The sequence below is a fragment of the Mastigoproctus giganteus genome, chromosome 7 (genome assembly GCF_048544385.1).
Source record: "Mastigoproctus giganteus isolate SK-2022 chromosome 7, ASM4854438v1, whole genome shotgun sequence".
In the NCBI taxonomy this organism is placed as follows: Eukaryota; Metazoa; Arthropoda; class Arachnida; order Uropygi; family Thelyphonidae; genus Mastigoproctus; species Mastigoproctus giganteus.
In genome coordinates this window covers 34,742,762-34,767,825 of record NC_143581.1, presented here as the reverse complement: position 1 = coordinate 34,767,825, position 25,064 = coordinate 34,742,762, and the positions used below count along the sequence as shown (strand labels likewise).

The following is a 25,064-nucleotide window of genomic DNA, read 5'->3' as shown; positions in this document are numbered from 1 at the left end:
ACCAAGTATTATACCTTTGTTTCGTAGGGTTAACTTTTGGTATTGTGCTGACAGCAGCTCCAAGTAGTTCTTTTACTATATGTCTAGTGGCATTATTAATAGGTGCAGTAAGAATCAGATGGTTATCAAATTGTACTGTTTTCGAAAACTTCTCCCAGTTAGCTCGGTGAAAATTCCACGTAATTCTTTGGTTAGATGTGTAGTTTGTATCCGTCTGTATTTTGCAAATTATAGGAAAGTGATCACTGTTGTGAAGGTCAGTTAATACCGTCCAATCAAAGCTAGGGTAAATGGACGAGGAACATATGGACAGATCCAGAGCAGAGCTAGAACCTGTAGGCAAGTGGATATAAGTATGCACACCGGTATTCAGTAGTGTTAAGTGATGGTTATCAAGTACAGTTTCGATCATCCTCCCTCTACGATCTATGTTCAGGGAACCCCACAAAGGATGATGAGCATTTAGATCACCTAGAAAGCATACAGGTTGGGGCAGTTGATTAAGTAAGTTGTCAAGTTCTGCAATGAAACATGAAACGTTTGGTGGAATATAAATGGAGATAAGAGTGAGATTAATTCCAAGAACAATACGAACGGCTACTGCTTCTAGATTAGTGGAAAGCTGAACGGGTTTCGATGATACATTACTACGAACTAATATTGCTACTCCTCCTCTTGCTGGAGACTCAGAACATCTGTCATGTCTATATAGCGTATACCGTGAGAAGTATGGGGTATAATTTGATGATAAATAAGTTTCCTGTAGACAAATACATGCAGGATCATGCTGGTGCATTAAGTATTTTAATTCGTCAAGATTGCTTCTTAGTCCTCTACAATTCCATTGAATAATTTTCTGCATTACTTAGGTTTAGGTTAGGTGGATTGATCTGATCGTTTGTTTTTCCCTCGATCCTGTTTATATTTCTCTCGTTTTGAAAAGACTGGGCGAGTAATATCCATCTCATCATCAGCATGAAGCAGGAGAACAGCATCTTCATTATCTAACTTCTCATCGATTTCCATAGTTCGTTCAGTTGGTTTATTTTGTGTACGATGAGCATCTTTCTCCTTTGATAATGTGTCTGAGTTGGAAACGTCTTGTGGCTTGGATGGCTTTGTATTAGTAACATTTGATGGACTCTTTGTCTTTGTTGCTGTCAGTGTCTCACCATCTGCAAGGATGGATCTAGCCCATTGAGTAAGAGATAATTTAGGAAGAATAGTAATATTAGTCTGTGTAGAAAATTCTTTAGTGTTTTTAACTGCATTGGAATATGTTTTGGTAGCCATCACATTTAATATCTGTTTACGTGCCTCTTGGTAAGATACATTTTTCTCTACCTTGTACTTCATTATTTTCTTTCCCATTTTCCATAATTCGCAAGTTCTAGAATATGCGGGATGAGTACCCTGGCAATTGGGACACTTTGGCATTGCAGCTGTACATTCAGTTTGGGAATGGTCTGATGAGCCACACAGATGTCTTACCTTGCCATGCTGTTTGAGAATGACCATACTTCTGGCATTTAAAGCATCTAAGTGGATTTAGTATATAAGGTCAGATCTTACAGGAAAGGTAGCCAGCTTTTACTGATTCTATGGAGATTCGGACTGCTGAAGGTAAGGATAACATTTCTTGTGGGTGTAAGGACACCGTCTTGTTTGGTCATAATTCTCTTAGCACCGACAACACGTTGTGCTTTAAGTTCTTCGGCAATTTCTTCCTCAGAAACATTAAGGAGGTCCCATTCCGAGATGACTTCCTTTGAGGTGTTTAAAGTTCTGTGCGGGGTTACCGAAATGGGAAGGCCTCCGAAGGTCGTTTGCTTCAGGAGTTGTCTAGAATGACTGGGATTTGAAGTCTCTATAAGAAGATCTCCTGAGCGAAGGCATTTGACAATTTTGGGAGTACCTGCTACAGCCTCTATGCTTTTCTGCACAAGAAATGGAGATAAGCTACTAAGAGGTTTCGTTGATAACGAGTGTACAATTAAAAAAGCAGGTAAGTCATGTGAAGAATCATCTTTTTTGATTCTTTTTGCTTGAGATGACTCAAGTTCATGCGAGCACGTAGGCTCTACAGTCGGTGATATTAATGGATCCATGTTTGCTCCTTTTCGCCCTAAGTATTAGATTAATACTCAGACTACCAGCCCCCACCACGTGGAGGCAGAAGCGGTGCCACCAGTGACCAAGCAATAAGAGATTAGTGGTTAGTGTGTTAGAGAAATTGGTTATATATGTATAAATATAAAAGAAAGGTGTCTTTCCTTCCTTGATACGAAGCTAAGTTCTTTATTTAGAAAAGGCCAAAATTAAATAATTTTATAAATAAAGAGGGTTTTAACAATCTCTACAATCTGTCGCTTAGAGAAAAAACGCTTTCAAATCACTTTGGAAATATCGCTATGATCACTCGCTTGGCACTCGGGGCCTCTGCAAGAGTAGCTCATGGTGTCTTGTCAATGATATACTGGAACTTTTCTAGCAGGGATAAGGAGGTGATTATTCCCTTGTATAAGGCGATGGTCAGGCCACACCTTGAGTACTGTATACAGGTCTGGAGGCCTCATTTTAAGAAGGATGTATAGCTGTTGGAATGAGTACAGAGAAGGGCAACAAGATTAGTGAATGAACAAAGGGTTGCTCTTATTTTGTTACTGTTATTTGGGTTTTTTTTTTTTGGTTTTTTTTTTTTAGGAGCATTAGCAACTAAGGACATATTGCTCCCCAGATATGCGGTGGTCATTCCTTAACCTTTCCGCATCTTCTGTATTTGGTGGTCACTGGCTCGAACCCCAGTCTAATCAAGAAGCATGTGCTATGCACTGCTGCTCCTGCCCACCTGGCTACGGAGGTGCCGTTGCTCTTATAAAGAAAGGCTTAAGTTTTGCAAATTACAGTTTTTGGAAACTAGGCACCTGCAAGGTGGTCTGATTGAGGTGTATAACGCCTTGAATGGTTTGAGCATGCTCAATGCTGATGGGATTCTTCCTCTTGCTCAGAATAATCACCTGAGATTGATTGATTGAGAAATTCTTGGTACAAGAGCTACTGCAGCTGAAATGTGCCTGGATGGTTTTTTACAACAGTTTTGTTTGTATTCGTATTTTGCTGCAAATAGTTCCCAAGAGTCATGAGTGACTATAGCTTAATGCAGAGATTATATTTGGTTTCAAATTAGATATAGAAATTTATTTCCCTGAGGAACTGAAAAATGTCTGCTATATTTTTCCTATATTCCAGTATGGTTTGGAGAGTAAGAAAGAATCACCTGAGAGGGCATAAATTCAAATTGAGGAGAGACAGTTGTAGGATAGATGTGCAGAAGTTTGCCTTTAGCCAGTGGGTAGTTGATTGGTGGAACAGAGTTCCATCTTTTGTTGTGGAAGTTGATAGCCTAAATAAATTTAAGGCTGGGCTGGACAGGTATTTGGAACAAATGGAGGGGTGAAATCAGAGCTTTTTTTTTTTTTTTTGGCTGATGCTGCATAAGCTTTCTTTCTTGCATCATGTGCCTCTACTAATGCTAATGATATAATAAACAGACTTATAAAAAATATTCACACTTGTATACAGTTATCAAAAAAAGAAGCAAAGGTTTTAATGCTTATATTTTTGGTGAGTGTAGTGTAAAACACATAAGATAGAGTAGTAAAAATTTGAACAGTCTTGCATCATGTTCCGTGATAGACAATAAAACGTGTGTTATTAGCAAAGAGAAGTGGGCGAGGATGCCTAAAAATACTGCACAGGTACAGGAAGTACTTATTTATAGCCCAAGGAAATCTGTGAAATGATTGCTGCAACAGCTGAAATTAAAACAAACATCCACTTTAAGCATTGTTTAACAACACAAAAAATGTTTCCATATAAAATGCATATACTGTATAACTAATCCCTGACCAATGCTGACAAAGAAAGGCAATTTGCGTTTTACAATTCATTCCACCAATATTTGGAAGACTACATAACAGTTATTCACTGCTATTGTTCATCACTGTTTTTGAGTGAATAACAAATTTCCATACCTTAGGTATTTAATGAGAACAAACTCACTAATGCCATCGGAATATATAAACTTTACATCAAGGGTTGCCAAGAAGACTGCAAAAATTTAAGTCCAATCTATGCTCCAACCCTCAAACACAATCCAAGGAATTTAAACTCAAGAAAAATTCGACCATCATTCTGATATTTTGTTTATAACATATCACTTACAATGAATTTATATCTTATAGCCTCTAGCTGTAGAAGTTTCATGCTATAAAATTACACAATACTGAAACACATTTCTACCCGATACTGCTTTTTGAATCATTCATATTGTATAATCAAGTTACAATTGCTTTGTCAGCTCTCACACTCTGAATACCTATCCACCAACCAATGAAGAGACAACAACTATTTCTGAAATGATGACTCCAATTGTGGCACTCATCTAAGAATAAGTAAAAATATATATTTATCCTTTGGTGAAATGTTACTTATTGAGGTGTAAGAGTCAGGCAACTCATCACAAAGAGATTCACAAGATAAGGTTTGATCAAAAAAGTTGAGTAAATGTTGAAAATATTTCAAATTTCTGACACTGTTACTATTCTTCAATATAACCTGCAACCACACACTTGTTCTGAAATGCCTGCCACTGATTAAGACATTTTTGGAAGTCTTCTTCTGTGCTTTTAGATAGTCCACTGTGTTTGACTGGATTTCTTGAATCAACTCAAATCATTTTCCTTTCATATCCTGTTTTAATTTTGGGAATAGCCAAAAGTCATAGTGCAATATTAGGAGAAATAAGGCAGGTTTTTAGCACGAATGAAAGTTTTTGTCAGTAAAAAATTGCTCTCCAGCAACTCATGAAATTGCTGGAGAGCAAGAGATATCTGACAAGTTACATTGCTGTGATAAAAGAGTCAACCATTTTGCCATTTTTCAGACTGTTTATATCAGATTACATCTCTCAACTACTTTAAAACTTCTTAGTTGTAAGCTGCATTAACAGTGACACCTCACAGAGCGAATTTTAATAACATTATCCAAACAAAAAATACAATCAGCAAACACACATGTGAGTTTGACTGTTGTGCTTTTTTTTTTTTTTTTTTTTGGCCTCCTAAAACCTCTGAAACCACTTGAAAATGCTCCCCCCCCACCACGCGCCCTTTGATCATAGCATCATCTGCACAAACTGTAATGGGCATTTCATGTATTTTCACGGCTGACTTTCCAGGTTTACAACAAAATTATATTCGCAGTGTTCAAATTTCACATTTTTGATTGACAACAAATGGAAAAAACAACTGTTTGCTTAAACAGCAGAAAGCTGTTAGAACACTGTTTGAAGTAGGTGTCAACAAATTAAAACTTGGTGCGCATATGTTCAAAAGATAGTTGCAAGCCCTGTTTATGATGTTTTAACTACTGTTGTTATGTGTTCAAAAATTAAGATAATTTACCAAAATTTTTGATCAAACCTTATATGAGATGCAACTTAATGTCTCCCATATAACACTGTTTGCTTACATCCACACAACTATATAAAAAATTATGGTTCTGCACTACATTTATTATAGGTGTAGAATTTTGTAGCTAGAAGCTTCATGCTATAAAATTATATAGATTTAGTATTAGAATGATATAATGATGCAAGGAAGCAAACTTGCATTGCACAAAAAATGCATTGTTCCTATCACAAAAAAGTGCTTTTTCAATTCTTTGAATTTTGAAATTTCTTTGCCTCAGCTGCCTCTGAAGAAAACTTATTCCAATGTTCCACAATAACACTGCCTGAAGACAAACTTCATAATATCTATTCTACCAGTCTTTCCTAAGAGTTTATAGTTGTATCCCTTGATTCTTATCACACTAAGCAGTGAGAATATTACCCTCATCCATTTTAGCAATCCCCCCCCAGGACCTTATACACTTCAAGCGAATCCCCCGTCTAGTTGCTAAGCTCTGCAGACCAAATCATCTCTTTAAATGTGACCTCTACATTGGAAACAGTATTTCAACGACCTTTTATTTCTCTACTTGCAATATCAGGTAGATAAATCAAAAATAAATCTAGAATGCTGAAGATATATCCAGAATGCTATGTCCCTTCTTGTCACTAGTTACACTGCATGTTGCACTTTCTCATCTTGACATCTTTTAATTCCTCTCCTCCTAATCTCCCCAAAGGCAGAGATTTCTTCTTGCATTGCTTCTATTGAAATGAGCAACAGCCTGTGAAGGTGATGGGGATTTCTAGAGCTGCTAGTAACAGACCATGTATTTACTGCAAGTAAGGACATGGGCTGTGTTCAGGTAACTAAGAGTAAGAACAGGTGCATGTATACTTACATGTACACCAGTGCTAGGAGTATAGTAAATAAATTTCATCAATTTGAAGTTCTATACTTGAAGTTCTATAATTATATACTTGGATCTTAGAAAGGCTTTTGATACTGTTGCACATGGAAGACTGCTACACAAATTGGAGCAGTGTGACATTGGAGGCAAATTGCTGCTATGGATAAAGGGGTGGTTGAGGGGGAGAAGACAGAGAGTGGTAATCAATGGACACTGCTCATCGTGGACTAATGTTATTAGTGGAGTCCCTCAGGGCTCAGTGTTGGGTCCATTATTGTTTTCTGTATTTATAAATGATATTGATGATGGTATATCAAGCTTAATGTCCAAGTTTGCAGACGTACAAAGGTTGGCAGGGTTGTCAAGGACACTACTGACACTATGCTGCTGCAACAGGATCTGGAAAGGTTGAGCAGATGGGCTGAGAGGTGGCAAATGAAGTTTAACATTGACAAATGTAAAATGCTACACGTGGGAAACAGCAACCCCAGAGCAACGTATCAACTCTGTGGTACTACACTGACAGTGGTAGAGAATGAAAGGGACTTGGGGGTGGTTGTGCAGGCAGATATGAAGTTCTCTGAGCAGTGCAGACGGGTGCAAGAGTAGCTCATGGAGTATTGTCAATGATATACAGGAATTTTTCCAGCAGGGATAAGGAGGTGATTATTCCATTGTATAAGGCAATGGTCAGGCCACACCTAGAGTACTGTATACAGGTCTGGAGGCCTCATTTCAAGAAGGATGTAGAGCTGCTGGAACGAGTACAGAGAAGGGCAACAAGATTAGTGAATGGAACAAAGGGGTGCTCTTACGAAGAAAGGCTTAAGTTTTGCAAATTACAGTGTCTGGAGACTAGGCACCAGCGAGGTGATCTGATAGAGGTGTATAAAGCCTTGAATGGTTTAAGCATGCTCAATGCTGATGGGATTCTTCCTCTAGCTCAGAAAAATCACCTGAGAGGGCATAAATTCAAATTGAGGAAAGACAGATGTAGGATAGACGTGCGGAAATTTGCCTTTAGCCAGCGGGTGGTTGGTTGGTGGAACAGACTTCCATCCCTTGTGGTGGAGGTTGATAGCCTAAATAAGTTTAAGGCTCAGCTGGACAGGTATTTTGAACGAACAGAGGGGTGAAGTGGAAGTGGTTTTTTTTTTTTTTTTGGCTGATGCTGCATAAGCTTGCTTTCTTGCATCAAATGCCTCTACTAATGCTAATGCTAGTCAAGACATCAAAGGATGATACTGTTGGGATACCAGACATGGCAAAACAAGGATATAAGGATGCAAAATTAAATTTGGGGAGTAATAGTAGTAGCAGTGGCATGTGATGCAAGAAAGCAAGTGTACGAGTTTATGCAGCATCAGCCAAAAAAAAAAAAAAAAAAAAAAAAAACACACCATTCTCTCCAAATGCCTGTCCATTTCCTCCTTAAATTTATTTAACCTATCAACTTCCACAACAACAGATGGAAGTTTGTTCCAGCAATTAACCATCCGCTGGCTAAAGGCAAATTTCTGAACATCTATTCTACATCTGTCTTTTCTTAATTTGAATTTATGCCCCCTTAGGTTCGTAATCTGAACAAGTGGAAGGATCCCATCAGAATTCAGCATGGTCAACCCATTCAAAGCCTTATACACTTCAATCAGATCACCGTGCAGGTGCCTAGTCTCCAGCCACTGCAATTTGCAGAACTTAAACCTCTCTTGGTAAGAGGATCCCTTCATTCCCCTCACCAATCTTGTTACCCTTCTCTGTACACACTCAAACAAATCTACATCCTTCCTAAAATGAGGCCCCCTGACCTGTATGCAGTGCTCAAGGCGTGGCCTGACCATTGCCTTATATAGGGGGACAATGACCTCCTTTTCCCTGCTAGCAAAATTCCTATATATCATTGACAAAACCCCATGACCTGCCCTGGCAGCCTGTCTGCATTGCTCAGAAAACTTCATATCTGACTGCACAATTACTCCCAGGTCTTTTTCATTTTCTACCACCTTAAGTGTAGTACGACACAGTTGGTACGTTTCTCTGGGGTTACTTCTACCCATATGCAGTACTTTGCATTTGTCAAGGTTAAACTTCAGTTGCCACTTCTTAGCCCATCTGCCCAAATTATCTAGATCCTGTTGCAGTAGCACAGTCATTACTGTCATTAACCTTGCCAACCTTTGTATCATCTGCAAACTTCAACACTAAGCCTGATATATACCTTCATCAATATCATTGATAAATATACAAAAACAACAGAGGACCCAACACAGAACCCTGTGGGACTCAACTAATAACATTAGTCCACAAAGAGCAGCACCCATTAATTACCACCCTCTGTCTTCTCCCACTCAACGATCCTTTTATCTATTGTAGCAACTTACCCTTAATACCATTCTGCTCAAATTTCTACAATAGTCTTCCATGGGCAACAGTGTCAAAAACTTTCCTGAAATCTAAATATATGATATCAAAATTATTTTTTGCATCCAGTTCCTTTGTAACCACATCAATGTGTACAATGAGTACAACGTGTACAGAAAGGACAGACAAAATAGGAAGGGAGAAAGGGTTATGCTGTTAGGAAACACACAAAATTTAAGGCAGTGCATCAAATTGACATGGGTGGCCAGTGTAATGTTGAATTAGTTTGGTTTGACATAAGCACTGAGAAAGCAAAAATGAGGGTAGGAGTGTGTTGTAGGCCTAACGATTCTGATGAGTACAATGAACAGCTGTACAGAAAAATAGAAAGATGAAGTGGGCCAGTAAATCGAAAATGTCTTATAATGGGAGATTTTAACTTTCCAGATATTAACTGGAACTTGTGGATTGGTCACTCACACGCTAGCAAGACTTTTGTGGATTTACAGGATGACTGTTTTCAACAGCATGTGCAAAAGACAACCAGAGAGACTAATACTTTGATCTGATTATCAGCAGTGATTATACATGCATTAAGAATCTGCAGATAAAGGAACCACTAGGTGGCAGTGATTATAGTGTACTGATGTGGGGTTTACTTAAAAGATGTAACTACCATCAGGGGTAAAGGGAAGGGTTTTTGCATTCAGTTTTTAAATTCTATACATTGGGACCAACTGATGAAGTTACCAACACCAAATTCTAAATGAGAAGCATTCAAGGAATTAATCTTGGAAGCTACTAGGCTTTTCATATCAACTAAGAAATACTGTTCAAGGTTTAGGCCTAAATGGATGTCAGGTGAACTAATAAGATATGGCAGAGAAGAAAAATGCATGGAATGCACATAAATTCAGAAATGAGGTCAGGCAGGCGAAGGCAGATTATGAGAAATCTTTGGAAAAGGATACAAAGAAAAATAGCAAAGACTTCACTTATATAAACTCTAAAAGGAAGGGAATGAATCAGATTTGTCCAATTGGTATTGATGGTTTGACTGTTAATGATCCTGCTCAGGTAGCTGACAAACTGGATGAGTATTTTGTCTACATTCACACATGAGGACTTCTGTAGAGAAGTGGAGGCAGGAAGTTTATCTAACTCTAATAGGGAACTAAATGCCCTTGTAATAACTGAGAGGAAAGGGGAGGAGAAATTGTTGACGTTAAACCGAAGAAAGGCATCTGGGGTGGATGGGATGTATCTAGTTATTATTATTATTATAATTAGCCATATGGTGCAAGGAAGTCTGAGGCTTTTGCTGCACCAGTCAAAAAAAAAATTTCTGAGTTACCCCTGAGAGAGAGTCAGAAATAGAAGGGAATCACCAAAAAAGGGAAGAATGACGACATCCAACTAAGGACCCTGTGTGTGCCAAGCCCATACTCACCATATGTGAGCTCCTGAGGATAAGGGAGGCTGCAAAGGAAGTAAGATAACTTTTAGCCATAATTACGAAAGCATCCTTGGATTCAGGGGAGGTCCCCACGGACTGGAAAATCCCAAAATGTAGCCCCAATTCACAAAGGAGGATCAAAGAGTGATGCGAGTAATTACAGACCTGTTAGTTTAACTTCTGTTCTGGGTAAAGTATTGTAGTCATTGGATAAAGAAGCTATCCTGGATCATCTAGACAAGACTGCTCATAGTTCAGAAACAGCATGGGTTTGTTAAGGGGAAATCTTGCCTGACCAATTTGATTGGATACTACGATGTGATCAAAAAGGAACTGGACACAAAAAATAATTCTGAGATCATACAGTTGGATTTCAGAAAAGCTTTGATATTGTTGCAGGTAGAAGGCTGCTGTACAAATTGGAACAGTATAGCATTAAGGGTTGCTGCTATGGATAAAAGGATGGTTGTGAGTGGAAGAAGACAGAGTGATAATCAATGGACACTGCTTGTCATGGACTGATGTTATTTTATAGGTGGTAGATGACTTTCATCAACCGGTGAAATACCACCACTTTGCTTATTGGAGGCTTGAAGTGGTGAAACCCATGTTTAGTCTCTAGAGCAAAGTTTCCGGCATCCCCCTCCCCCCATACTTCTCCTTCAACCCATGCACGTACTAAGTACTATAGGTTTTGATACCTTTCGTGTTTGGGGTTTTCATAAAAAAAAAAAAAAAAAAATTAGTGAGGTGCCCCAGAGTTCAGTGTTGGGACCATTGTTACTTTCTATATTTATTAGTGATATTGATGAAGGTATATAACAGGCTTAATCCAAGTTTGCAGATGACAGAAAGACTGTCAGGGTTCTTAAAGACAGTAACAATGGTATTAGGCTGGAGCAGGATCTAGAAAAGCTAGGCAGAAGGGCTGAGAGGTGGCAACTGAAGTTTAACACTGATAAATGTAAAGTACAGCCTATGGGTAGCAGTAACCCCAAGAGTAACATACCAACTGTGAGATACTACCCTCAGAGTAGTGGAGTATGAAAAAGACTTGGGCATAATTGTACCATCAGATATGAAGTTTTCAGAGCAGTGCAGACAGGTGGCCAGAGCAGCTCATGGGGTCTTTTCAATGATATACAGGAACTTTGCTAACAGGGATAAGGAGGTGATTATCCCTTTGTATAAGGTAATGGTCAGGCCACACCTTGAGTATTGCATGCGGTCTGGAGGCCTCATTTTAGGAAGGATATAGAGCTGCTGGAACGAGTACAGAGAAGGACAACGAGATTGGTGATGGGAACAAAGGGATGCTCTTACTAAGAAAGGCTTACGTTCTGAAAATTGCAGCATCTGGAGATTAGGCACCTGCGAGGTGATCTGACTGAGGTGTTTAAGGCTTTGAATTGAGAAATCTCAATGCTGATGGGATTCTTCCTCTTGCACAGATTATGCACTTGAGGGGGAATAAATTCAAACTGAGGAAAGACAGTTGCAGAACAGATGTGCAGAAATTTGCCTTTAGCCAGTGAGTGTTTGATTGCTGGAACAAAATTCCCTCTGGCATTCTGGAAGTTGATAGCTTAAATTGATTGAAAGAAGAACTGGATAAACATTTGGAGCAAATGGATAGGTGAATAGGAAGTGTGTTTTTTTTTTCTCCTCTTGACTGATGCTGTATAAGCTTGCCTTCTTGCATCATATGCCACTACTATGAAGTACTCCTCTGTTTCTTTTCCTCAAGTACAATTCTTTACATTTGGTAGCATTAAACTTTATGCTACCATTTTTCAGTCTACAGCTGTAGTCTTTCCAAATCCTTTTGAAATAGCATAGCCTGGTTCAAATCGTTAAACTCCCTCCCCCAACCTTTAAGTTAACAGCAAACTTTGACAGCTTCCCCTATATTCACTTATCAATATCATTTAGGAATCGAAGAAACAAGAGAAGTATGAGCATTGATCCCTAAGGAACTCCATTTGCTACTCTAGTTCCACTCTGAAGAATACTCATTTACAATGACCCCCCCCCCCCGTTTTCTGTTCTTTAACCAACCCCTATTCCACTGATGAATCTTCCCTGCTATCCCAACTTACTCTAATTTATACTATAACTTCTCACTAGTAACTGTATCAAAAGACTTACTAAAATCTACATATGTCAAATTTGTTACTTGCATCCAAAAAAATGCTTTATAACCTTTTCATAGAAATTTACCAGTTAAGCCACGCAAGATTGTCCCTTCATGAATCCATGCTAAAACCTATTTAGCATAATAACTGGTTACTGCATCTTTAACCACAGATTCCATAATCTTCTTTTTTTTTTTTTTTTTTTTTATGTGAACCCCAAACACAAGAGGTATTAGAACCTATAGTACTTAGTACCGTGCTTGGGTTGGAGGTTGAGAAGACAAAAGAAGATATTTGTTGACATTGGACTTTAACTTCTGTAGATTGTAATTTTCAGGAAATACGTATGAAGGAAGGTTGTTCCAGAAAATGGCATTTGAATGAATAAATGAGGAAGATGAAAAGTTGGTTCTGGGGGTTTGAAGTTGGACAGTAAATGGATGTTGGATGGTGGCGGCACATGTTCAGACTGTTTTGAAAGAGAGAGTGGGAATTATAGAAGCCAATTCGGAAAAACAATGCCCATGGAAGTATCTGTAGAAGAGGCATGCAGCAGAAACAGTACGTCTATGAGAAAGCGAGTGGAGAGACTCTGTTAGAGATGAATCATTAATTAACCTAACTGCCCTCTTCTGAATGGAATCAAGAAGTCTGAGAGAGGTTTTGGGGGCACCACCCCAGATGTGGGAACAATATTCCATGGCAGGGCGGATTTGCGATTTATACAGAGTGAGCAGCTGTTTGGAAGAAAAATAACGTCAAGAGCGAAAGAGAAAACCAAGTTTTTTAGATGCAGAGGAAGCAATATTTGTAATGTGCTTGTGCCAAGGGAGGTTAGAAGTCAGGGTAATCCCCAAAAGAGATATTTTGCCTAGAAATCGGAGTGTCACTAAAGATAAGCAAAGGAGCAGAAGAATCCTTTTTGCGAGATATAAGACAAGACTGAGTTTTAGAAGGGTTGAAATCGATTAAGTTGTCTTTGCCCCACTGGAGAATTACCTGAAGATCGGCATTTAAGGAATTGGTAGCAGATTTTCGAGAAGTTCGAAGCTGATTGAGCAGGACAAGGTTTCTCAAAATGGAAAGTGGAATGCAATGTGCTATCATCGGCAAAACTATGGATAGGATTTCCAGTCAATAGAAGAAGGTCATTAATATACAAGAGGAAAAGAGTGGGGGAAAGAACTGAACCTTGGGGGACACCGGCATTAGTGGAGAAGTTAGAAGACAGAGAGCCATCTACGATCACCCTCAGTGAGCGATCAGAGAGAAAACTGGATAACCAATTACTAAAAATAGTTGCCAAACCATAAGATGGAAGCTTGTTTAGAAGACCTTTATGCCAAAGGTCTTCACGATTAAAAGCCTTTGAGATGTCAAGAGCAACTACTTGTGTTTCACCGAACCTTTCCATTGAATTAGTCCATAAATGGGTAACATAAGCCAGAATATAACCAGTGGATCGACACTGACGGAATCCATACTGGTGATCATTGATCAGACGGAAGGTTTCTAGCTAATTTAAGAGTTGGCGGTTAATTGATTTCTCCATTACTTTAGAAAGAGTAGAAGTAATTGCAATGGGACGATAGTTGGATGGAAGGGATTTGTCACCCTTTTTAGGAACTGGCTGGATATGAGGAAATTTGCAAGCAGAAGGAAAAACACCTTTGGAATAAGAAAGTGAAAAAAAGGCGGAAAAGAATAGGAGTAAGTTCAGGAGCACAGGTTTTGAGAACAAGTGGAGAAATACCATCAGGATCTGGAGCTTTCTTAACATCAAGATTCTTCAAAATCCTTCTGATATCCTTTTGACGGAAGACCACAGGAGGCACTGAATGGAGCGTGCTGGGAATGGTGGGAGGTGTTTTACCAAGATCATTAATACATGAGCTGGAAGAAAAATGGGATGCTAGCAGGTCAGCTTTATCCTTGGCTGAAGTGACAACAGAACCATCTGGTTTGGACAGAGGTGGGGGCAGAGATGGGCAAAAGTTGCGGCCAATACCTTTGGCAAGAGACCAGAATGCTCGGCTACCATTAGGGCAAGAAGCAAGTTTTCTACTCTTAGCCTGTTCAAACTCTAGTTTGCACTGATTAATAACTGCTTTACAATTGTTGCGAGCTTTGGTGTAGGCAGAAAATGAAACTGAAGAATTAGAAACAAGCCAATTACAATATGCAACATTCTTCTTTTGGACAGCCTTAGCACATTTATTGGAAAACCAAGGTTTAGATAAAAGACGAGATTTTAAAGTGGAGTGTGGGATAAAGGATTCCATTCCTGCAAGAATAATTTCACTGACACGATCCGAGCAAACATTGACATCAGAAGTTTTAAAACAGTAATCCGACCAAGGAAAAGAAGAAAAGAAGTCTCGCAGGTCATCCCATTTTGCATTCTTGTAATGTCAAACAACACAAGGTCGGGAACAGCCATGAGTTAAGGTTCCATTGGAGAAGAGACAATCACCAAGTTGTGATCTGAAGTGCCTAAAGGACCTCTCACTTCGACTGTGTACTTAGAAGGGTTGTTTGTGAGAAAAAAATCAAGCGTACTGGCTGTATGATTAGGATTGTCCGGTTTGCTTGCAGGTAAATGAACAATCTGTGCTAGGTCATTAGTAATTGCAAAAGCCTCAGCATCTCGACCTGCTGGGTCGGTGTGACTAGAAAACGGAAGCCAGATGGAGTTGTGAACATTAAAATCACCAAGGAAAATTACCTCACTGTTAGGAAAGTTGGACTGGAGAAAGTCAAGTTGCAAAGAGAGGAAGTCAAAGAGCTCCAAGTGATTAGTGGAGTTGGGAGAACGGTAGAGACAACAGATGAATTTGACACAATGAGGTAGAAAGATTTTAAGCCAGAGAAGATCAAAGAGAGAGGAGATTCCAAATTTCCAAGTCTCTGACAGGGAATATCAGAACGGACATATGCACAAGTACCACCTTTGAGGCGAAAGGAATCATACAGCTTATAATTTGGGCATCTGAGTTGAGCAGTAGTTGAATCAACCGATAACTGAGATTCTGTCAGAAAAAGTACATGGGGTTTGGCAGACTGCAAGTGGAAATGGACATTGTTGAGATTAGAATTGAGACCATGTATATTTGTGAAATGAATTAGGAAGTGCTTGGGAGGTTTAGATATTTTCGCAGATAAGTTTGCTCTATTAGTTTGACAATTCATGGTGTATTCAATAGTAAGAAAAAGTGGGTGGGACATGCTGTATGAAGTAATAAAATTTTTGGATATGGCATACACGTGTTAAGAATAACGTGGCCTCAACAATGCTCCCCGCATACACACTACCCGAACTCCCTCCAGTCACTATCTGGCAGAGTAGAGGTAGCAAGATTATACACTAGCTGATCCGGAAGCCTCCTAGAGAGTTACCGATAGGTTCGGTCCGGTGTACTAACTAGCGGCCGGCCTGCGAACACCGTTTTAGAGCTGTAACCTCGAAATGTAAGGAATATTGGATCTCGCCACGATGTTCATCATAACCTCAAAAGTCATCAATCATACTGCATGATGGAAGAGATAGGGAAGGGTTGACTGGAACTTAGCTCTAGAGACTAAACATAGGCTCCACCACTTCAAGCCTCCAATAAGCAAAGTGGTGGTATTTCCCCGGTTGATGAGAGTCATCTACCACCTAGTACTGCCTGGTAACATAGAGGGGCGGCGTTCCTCCATGTGGTGTGGGCACCACACCTCGACCCCTGCTTACGTTGATTCACACCTGGGTGGTCACCCACCATGTACTTGTGCATGGAGGTTATACCCAGAATTACTAACAGTCTCACCATCGTGAAGGTGCAAGCAGAGGATTTGGCTGTCACAGACCATCCGGACTTCGCCGAAACAGGGTCCACTTGACTTGATTGTCACCCGAATATCAGTTCCATCAGCGTTTTTAGACTCCCAGGTAGCAAGTACAGCTTGTCTGGCATATCTGAGAGAATGTCTATGACAACCTCAAGGACCATAGGATCTTACCAACAATAGAAGTCAAACTCACTGGTCTATAAATGACCATACCTTCTTTGGTTCCTCCCTAATGGACTGGGGAAATATTGGCACTTGAAGTTTATACTGGACTTCAAGTGCCAATTGACCTCAGTTTTAGCACAAGTGCTGAAGTAGGCAACATCACCAAAATATGCCAGTCTCAGCAGCATTATTCAACAAATTTTCTTCATCAATTTGACAATATACTACTGCTTCGTGGTCAGCTGATTTTTAATCTGCTAGATACTTCTAGCCTTCTAATGCTATTATGAAGATTAAAATGCATCAATCATGTGTCATAACCTGACTTGGTTTGGTCAATGCACTTGCTATAGGCATAGTGCCTTAATATATTAGCACCCTGGGATCATGTCAAGGGAAACCACTCACATAAAGACACTATAAAATGATCAAAATTTAATCCAAGCTTAGAATATTTCAGATTTTGTTTTCAAAACCTGAAATACTCTAAGTGCACAAAAGTTAATGGAAATAAGATAGATCTGTAAATAAAATAAAGTACACCATGTGGCAAACAAAAATGTACACACACAAACTGTAATATAAATTTTGAGGATGGATGAAATAGTAAAATTTATAGATGATGAATAACCAGAGAAAAATAATGGATAAACTAGCCTGCCAGATACTAAAACTTAAATGCAATGCAGGAAATTGGAGGAAATGAACTGGAGAAAATGCAGGAAATTGGAACATTCAGAATATGATCACGTTCTAAATCAAATAATATAAGGACTGAATTAGAACATAAAATAGGCGCCTCCGTAGCCAGGTGGGAAGGAGCAGCAGTACATAGCACATGCTTCTTGATTAGACCGGGGTTCGAGCCTGTCACCACCAAATACGGAGGATGCGGAAAGGTCAGGGAATGACCACCGCATATTCACGGGGCAATATGGCCTTAGTTGCTAATGCTCCTAAAAACCATTTAACAACAAGAACATAAAATGGTAAAATCGTACAGAATATGACAAATATAAATGTAAATTCTACCACATGATTGTGAAAAGGGTGAATAATAGCTTTAAATTCCAAAATATAGGGGGGAAAAACAGACAACATCATAGGCTGATGCAAAAACAAGTAAAGTTACAGAAATTGGAAGCAGGGGAAGAACTTAAAAAAATCTCAGTTCAATGTCTGCTTTCTGTATTCTGCATGGTTTCTGTAGAAACAAATAATGAAAAGCACAACCAGCGAAAATAACAGAGAAGCTGGGCTTGAAAATGAAAACTATTACAGCAAACCACGTTGTTGAGATTTGGAGTAAAATCAATATACAGTCAGTCCTCGTATAACACGTGTTTACACTACATGAATTCAATCATACACGATTTATAAATAGGGGAACGATATCTTATATAACACGAACCAAATTCGCTTATACACGATTCACCTTTGTCTTTACAAGAAATGGCAGTTGAACGCAGAATCATGCCAACCGAACGCAACACGATAGGAATGAAGAGAAGATTCTGAAAATGTATTTATGTTTTTTATATCAGTGAAGGGGAAACACATTTCACCATAATAACGCAAAATTCCTGCTATTTGTATTATTGAAAATGCAATTAGATCGAGTTTACTACCAGTTTATAACAGATTCCACTAGCAGAAACGCAACTGGAAATTGTTTTTATTGTTTTATGGTAGTAACCCCCAGAAATGTGCTTTAGTAAAATGTGAGGTGTTAATAGTGTATCTCTGCCTTTAAGGTGTTGTTTATTCAGTTGCTACATGCGCGCGCAGATTTGTTTATGTGTATCAAGCATGCCTCCTCATTTTGTAATTGTCTTTTATTCCCTAAAAATGAGTGAAATACTTAAAAGGTGTGAAAAGGAAAACAAAACTGTTGTAAAAAACCATCCAGGCACATTTCAGCCGCAGTAGCTCTTGCACCAAGAATTTCTCAATCAATCAATCAATCTAAGGTGATTATTCTGAGCAAGAGGAAGAATCCCATCAGCATTGAGCATGCTCAAACCATTCAAGGCGTTATACACCTCAATCAGACCACCCTGCAGGTGCCTAGTCTCCAAAAACTGTAATTTGCAAAACTTAAGCCTTTCTTTATAAGTGCAACGGCACCTCCATAGCCAGGTGGGCAGGAGCAGCAGTGCATAGCACACACTTCTTGATCAGACCGGGGTTCGAGCCAGTGACCACCAAATACGGAGGATGCGGAAATGACCACCGCATATCCCTAGAGCAATATGGCCTTAGTTGCTAATGCTCCTAAAAACCAAATAACAACACCAATAGGCTTACTTGGGGATAATAATATCATTTTTAAAGTGAGCAATAAGCCCGAGCCTGTCACTATCAATGTATGGAAGAAATACAGTTTACCCATGACACTAAGAGAGAAATATATAATGCAGTGAAGTGTTTACCAAACCATCCAATGCATTATGTAAGAAAAATTTTTACTGCTCAGTTCTTTAGCAGTGAACTTGACAAAGGCATGCTCAGAGAGACACTAGTTGTGAACAGTGCCAAGTGTTGAAGCACACCCTTTTCATAAACCTGAAATAAGAAGGTTATATAAATATCTTTGAGTAACTTTGTGGTATCTCATAGGAAACACACTACTCACATAATTCCTGCACTACTAATTAATGAGTCATGATCTTGATGTTCAGAATGTTTCACTGAAGGCTAATTTTTGCTTTATATTTATAAATTCTAAAATAAATATTAATAAATAAATTTTATAAATTTTAAAAATGCTGTACTCCAAAAATAATTAAAAATGGTTTAAAAAAGTATTATTAGTAATATTTACCAACGCATGAGCAGCATTCACTGTACAGGTAATCAAGACAGAAATAACAATCTCTACCACACGTTTTATTCTTCAAATCACATTTGCAAGACTGAGTTAACATGCATTTGCTTACAATTGATGCACATACTGCTTCATTGCAACTAAAACCTCTTTCTAGTACTATAAAAAGCACTAGGAGTGGTAATAATAATATAATTCTTTTCATCCTTTGATCTGTAAATAAATTAAATATAAATATTTAAAAAATAAATAAAATAATTTTTAACTGTAAGTTTTCTTTATAATATAAAAGAAATACATAAAATGGAAAGAGAAAAAACAAAAATAATACAGTTTAATATTACATGAAAATATATTTTCCTAATGAAACTGTTTATTTTCAATATGTTATATGAAGAGGCAATTACCATCATGTAAAATTTTAATTTCTAAACTCATTCTAGTTTTTAATTTTCAAGAAAACTGAAACATTGTATATAAGGAATAATTGGTATTAGCTAAAAGATATAAGGAAACAATGCTTATATTGCATGCACTAGCAAAAAAAAAAAAAAAAAAAAAAAACACTTGATTTCCCAGTTCTTTCAAATAATTTGTCCAAGCCTCTTATTTAAACAAAGTACCTACTTCCACCACAACACTAAGTGGAAGCTCATTCCATCAACTGATTACTTTGGTTGAATGCAGATTTCTACATATATATTCTGCATCCATCTTTTCCCAATTTAAATTTGCTCCCTTGTGTATTTCATCGAAGAGAGAGAAGATGCCATCAGCATTCAGTTTACTTAACCCTTTTCAAGCCTTGTACACTTCAACTGTCATGACATAGATGCCTAGGGTCCAGAGACTGCAATAACCCCAGTCTTTCTTGATAAAAACATCCTTTTATGTTCATCAATAAATCTCTCTACCTATTCCAATAAGTCTATGTCCTTCCTGAAATGAGGTTTCCAAACCTGTATACAGTATTCTGGATGTAACTTAACCTTTGCCTTATTCACTTTGTCCCTGCTGGCAAAGAAATTTCTGTAATATAAAAAATAAATAAACATTCTTGTTTAAGCTTTGGCACAACCACCAGGTCAGAGGAGTTTAAAAATGAGGCATCCAAACTTGTATGAAGTATCCGAGATGTTGTCTAACCATTGCCTTACACAAGATAATCACCTCCTTGTTACGGCTGGCAAAATTACTATATATTATTGACAGAACCCATTTGTCCTAGCAGCCCTTCTGCATTGCTCAGAAAACTTCATACTGGACTGCACAATTAACCCAAAATCTTTTCTATTCTCCATCACCCTAGTGTGTACCACCCAATTGGTATTTTATTCTGGAATTACTGCTACCATATGTAGTACCTTGCCTTTATCAATGTTAAACCTCAATTTCCACTTCTCAGCCCATCTACTTAATATTTCTAGGTCTTGCTGCAGTAGTATACCTTGATTCCTGACATTTACCTCCTACCTACCTTTGTATCATCTGCAAACTTAAGCAATAAGCTTGACATGCCCTCTTCAATATTGTTAATAAATACTGGAAACAGTATGCCACTGAACCCTGAGGGACACTGAAATAATAACATTAGTCCACAAACAGCAGTGCCTATTTATAATCACCCTTCATCATCTGCCAATCTACCATCCCTTTCTCCATAGTAATAATTGGATGGTTGATCTCAACTACTGCATTGAAATATCCACTTGAAATTTTACAGTAATGACTAGAAGTAGTTTAAAGTTTTGTTCTTTGTAATGACATTTATTTTAACATTATAAAGGGATAACAATTATATATAATGTTTTTTTTTTTTTTAAATTTCTATACTGTTTTGTTTTGAAAGAATTTGAAATAGAAAGGAATGTTTGATGCTTGCTCTTCATTATTTTAACCTTTTTTTATTCCATTAAAAAAATTTAATAAAGTTGGTCATATTGAAAAATTAAAACGAGTAGGCCCATTGGTACACAGTAAGTCCCCAACTTACATGGATCCATAGATACAAGAATATTTTTTTAAATAATTTTTTTTATTTAAATAGTTCAGGTACTTTGTCTTCTAGTCATTAGTACCAGATATACCCAATTTATATATTATAATGTATAAATGATTTGATATATTTTTATTGTATATATATTTAAGATATTTTTTATGTTTATGTTGAAATTTTTCAAAATATATATTGTATTTAATATCTTTCATTGTTGGACTTAGACAGAAAACTTCAGAACAGACTAGCCATGTAAGTTATGGACTTAATGTACTTAGCATTAGTAAGGCATATGATGCAAGAAAGCAAGCTTATACAGCATCTGCCAAAACAACAGAAGTCAAAAATCTATTCCATTCCTTAAAGAGATGTCTTAAATTGTGAATATGTGCAGATTAGGTGGGTCCGTATTTCTGAACATTCAAATTTTCCATGTTCTCTACCATTTAGATTTTTTTTTTATAAGACCTCTAAAATATGTGTATTTTAGTGCAATTGCATCATTTATACACAGCTAATTATAGATTAGCAAATTTGCAATAGCGGCATCATTTAAGTTACATCTCATATTGTGAATACCTTCACGAGTTGCCATGAGATTGCACTACTTCGGTGTATGATATAGGTTATGATATAAGCCTGATGGCGTATGATATAAGTTAAGACTCTAATGCATTAAGGCATCTTAACTTATATCATACACCATCAGGCATCTCTCATATTGTGGAAATATACTTCACAACTGTTTTGTCTTCATTACATCACTTGGGTACCTACCTACCTACCCACCCACCGAAGAAGGGCCAAATAGCCCTGAAACGGAGCCGTCTGGGTGGTGGTATCCACTGAGAATAAGTAACAACAGTCTTCTCCTTCGGGTGAAGCGTTACTTATTCGAAGTAGTGCAATGTCATGGCAACTCATCGTGAAGGTATTCACAATATGAGATGTAACTTAAACAATACCGCTATTGCAAATTTGCTAATCTATAATTAGCTGTATATAAATGATGAAATTGCACTAAAATACACAGTCTAATCTCTTTCGTAGCTTGAGGCTTAAGCCCTTAATGCATTAGACCTCTAAAATATTAACTCGATTAGATCACTAACACCCATGAAGTTTAGTACATGTCATTTTAAGGATTTTACATGTTTTGATATGTGTAACTAACAATTTTTTTTAACAACACAATCACAATAACAAAACATTCTTAATGTAGCTTTTTTTTTTTTTTATCAGTAATTAAATGAAATATCATTGCCAAAATTAAGAGAATATTTGCCTGGCATGTCTGGGCCATAAGAAAGAGATAAAATATGCTTTAACACTCAGAGGGTTGTAGTAGCTCTTGAAATATAAAATTAGTAATAGAGATGCAGTTCATATTTTTATAGTAACTGGGTCAAAATGATGATGGTTTTAGTAATCAGTCATTGATTCATCACTGTTGCCAACAGTCCCATGCAGAAGTATATAAAATCTAAAACCTAACGAATGCTAGAAAAATTATGATGGCTACATCTAATAAACAATATATAACTTCTTAAGAAGGTGCAAAGAAGGGTGACTGGATAGGTGCAGAGCAGCAAACATTTCCCCTATGAGGAATGGCTTATACCATTACAATTAATGGTATTAAAAAAGGAATGGCTTTGACTATAAAACCCTGAGAAGGATCAGTAAAATTAATGAGGGAGGAATTGTTGTGGAACATTGGAATAAGCTGCCTGTAAGGGTGGCCTAGGTGAAGAATTTCACAATATTCAAGGAGGAATATTGTGAAATTCTGGATAGGCATTTTTGACAATGAGAATAATAAGGGGTTTTTTTTTTTTTTTTTTTTTTTTAGGCAGATACAGAATAAATTCACTTTTTTACAATCATTAGTCATTTTGATAGCAATACTCCAAGCGGTGACCACTGTTAATGTCTGTTTTCTACCACTCAACCAATTTTTTTTTCTTTTTATCCTGTAATATATTACCCCAATTCTATGTCCCAGTTTGCACAAAATATGTGCACATGGGTTTCAAAACACTTGCTAAATCCTATGTAAATTATACGAAAATGATTACTTGCATAATGTTCTGTAGTCATATTTTTCTCCTTTAAAACTATTAGTAGTGGCAAAAGATGAAATTAAAAAAAGCCAATACAGCATCAGCCAAAACGAAAAATAAAAAACACTTAACATATCACCTGTCCATCTACGTCAATAGTCTGTCTAGTTTTTCCTAAAATTAATTTATTCAAGCTACCTTCCACACCAGATGGAAGTTTATCAACATGTTCGAAGTTCTGATCTACTGGGCCCTGGCCTAAGTTTTAATTTATATAAAAATGTATATGTTAACCTTTAGATGGATTAGTCTTTCGGAAATATTCCAATAATTATTATTAGTTTTTCAAGGTAATTTTGTCTGATGAACTAAATACTATTAGTTTTTTTGGCTGATGCTACATAAGCTCATAACTTGCTTTCTTGCACCACATGCCTCTATTACTAATACTACTATATACAAATCAGGCTACAATTGTTTGCCTTTATTCATGAAACGGTATGAGTCCACGCGAGGGTATAAAGCGAATATGACCATAATCATAAATCCTTCGGAAATTTTATACGACTCCTTCCTCCTGAGTCGAGCAGAAGAATAAATTTCTCAAAAATTCGTGATTATAGTTTTCCTACTGTTCAGGTGTGCAGGAAGTACGAACAGTGCCATTCCACACGCTTTTTCCCTTTTGACATAAAGACAAACAAGTACAACATATATGATAAAAACCAAAAATTTACTTCTCGCTATCTGTTACCCACATACTTTAAGCATCGCAGCTAAAAAGCACTACACAAAGTGAAAACTAGTTTATATAGTAAACACCGTTAGTTCCTTCCATTGGACCACAAGAGCGAATGGTATATGTTCATAAATCAGCTATGGTGTGTACCGCCTGAGGCAGAAGATGTGAACACAGAGTAGTAAGACATGTTACTCAGTGTATTCGGGCCGGAACGACGTTCCGGTACTTTTTTCTAAATGTCATAATAGAAAATCTTTAAATTTATACACCTAATATTATGAAACAATGGCGTCATCAAAGGGGAGGGAGAAATATCTATTTTACCCATTGCTACTAAAAATATATATTAATAGTAATCTTTAAAATTAATAGATTTTTTTAAAAATTTATTTAAAAATAAAAATATAAATTTCGCAATGAAACTTGAACGTTTCTTACTAAAGTACAATGTGTTAGATAAAGAGATCCAATGAATGAGCTATACTGTGATGCGTGCGTACACTGCATTTTGATTCGCCATGAGCTGAACACTTGAACTGGTTGTTATATGAACCGTGGGTCTGACGTCTGATTTAGTTACTATTCAGTCGATATAGTCTTCTGGAGAACGAGCGTTCCGGTACTAATTTTTTTTACCAATGCACCTCTGATGTTACTACCCTGTGATATGAACATTATTATTATTAGCCACATTGTGCAAGGAAGCCTGAGGTTTATGCTGCACCAAACAAAAAAAAATTTCTGAGTTACCCAGAGAGAAAGAGAGGGTGAGAGTCAGAAGTAAAAGGAAATCACCAAGAAAGAGAAGAATGATGATATCCAACTCTTGGCACACCCTAGGTGTGCCAAGCCCATACTCACCAGATGTGAGCCCCCTGAGGTAAATCATCATGATCCACAGAGTATTAAAATACTACTCTGCGGCATGATTGAGGGAGAAGAAATTAAAAATAAGGTATTAAAAATTACATTACATTCCTAACAATGTGTGATCTGATTTCCTAATCTATGGGCCTATCTCCCAGTTATTCCAGAATTTCATCAATTATTGTGCGTAATGTTGTGGTGTTCTATTTTTGGCTAAAAATCCTTTCTGCTTCTCTCTCTTTCAGGGTAACTTGGGAA

The 25,064-nt window shown here is 37.5% G+C and overlaps 1 protein-coding gene across 2 annotated transcripts in view; it reads right to left on the bottom strand.

The window, feature by feature from the left end:
• The window catches only part of LOC150082810 (protein twisted gastrulation-like), a 64,445-nt gene extending 40,328 nt beyond the window's left edge, over positions 1–24,117 (bottom strand). Inside the window, exons 1-2 of one of the 2 annotated variants that reach the window (XM_090376831.1) lie at positions 23,935–24,117; positions 19,136–19,351 (exon numbers count right to left, since the gene is read on the bottom strand). In XM_090376831.1, coding sequence (XP_090232957.1) covers positions 19,136–19,343 — 208 coding nt within the window. In that variant the 5' untranslated portion in view covers positions 19,344–19,351; positions 23,935–24,117. The remainder of the gene's footprint in view (positions 1–19,135; positions 19,352–23,934) is intronic. The other variant, XM_090376832.1, reaches the window with a different exon arrangement.
• Between the last annotated feature and the right edge of the window lie 947 nt (positions 24,118–25,064).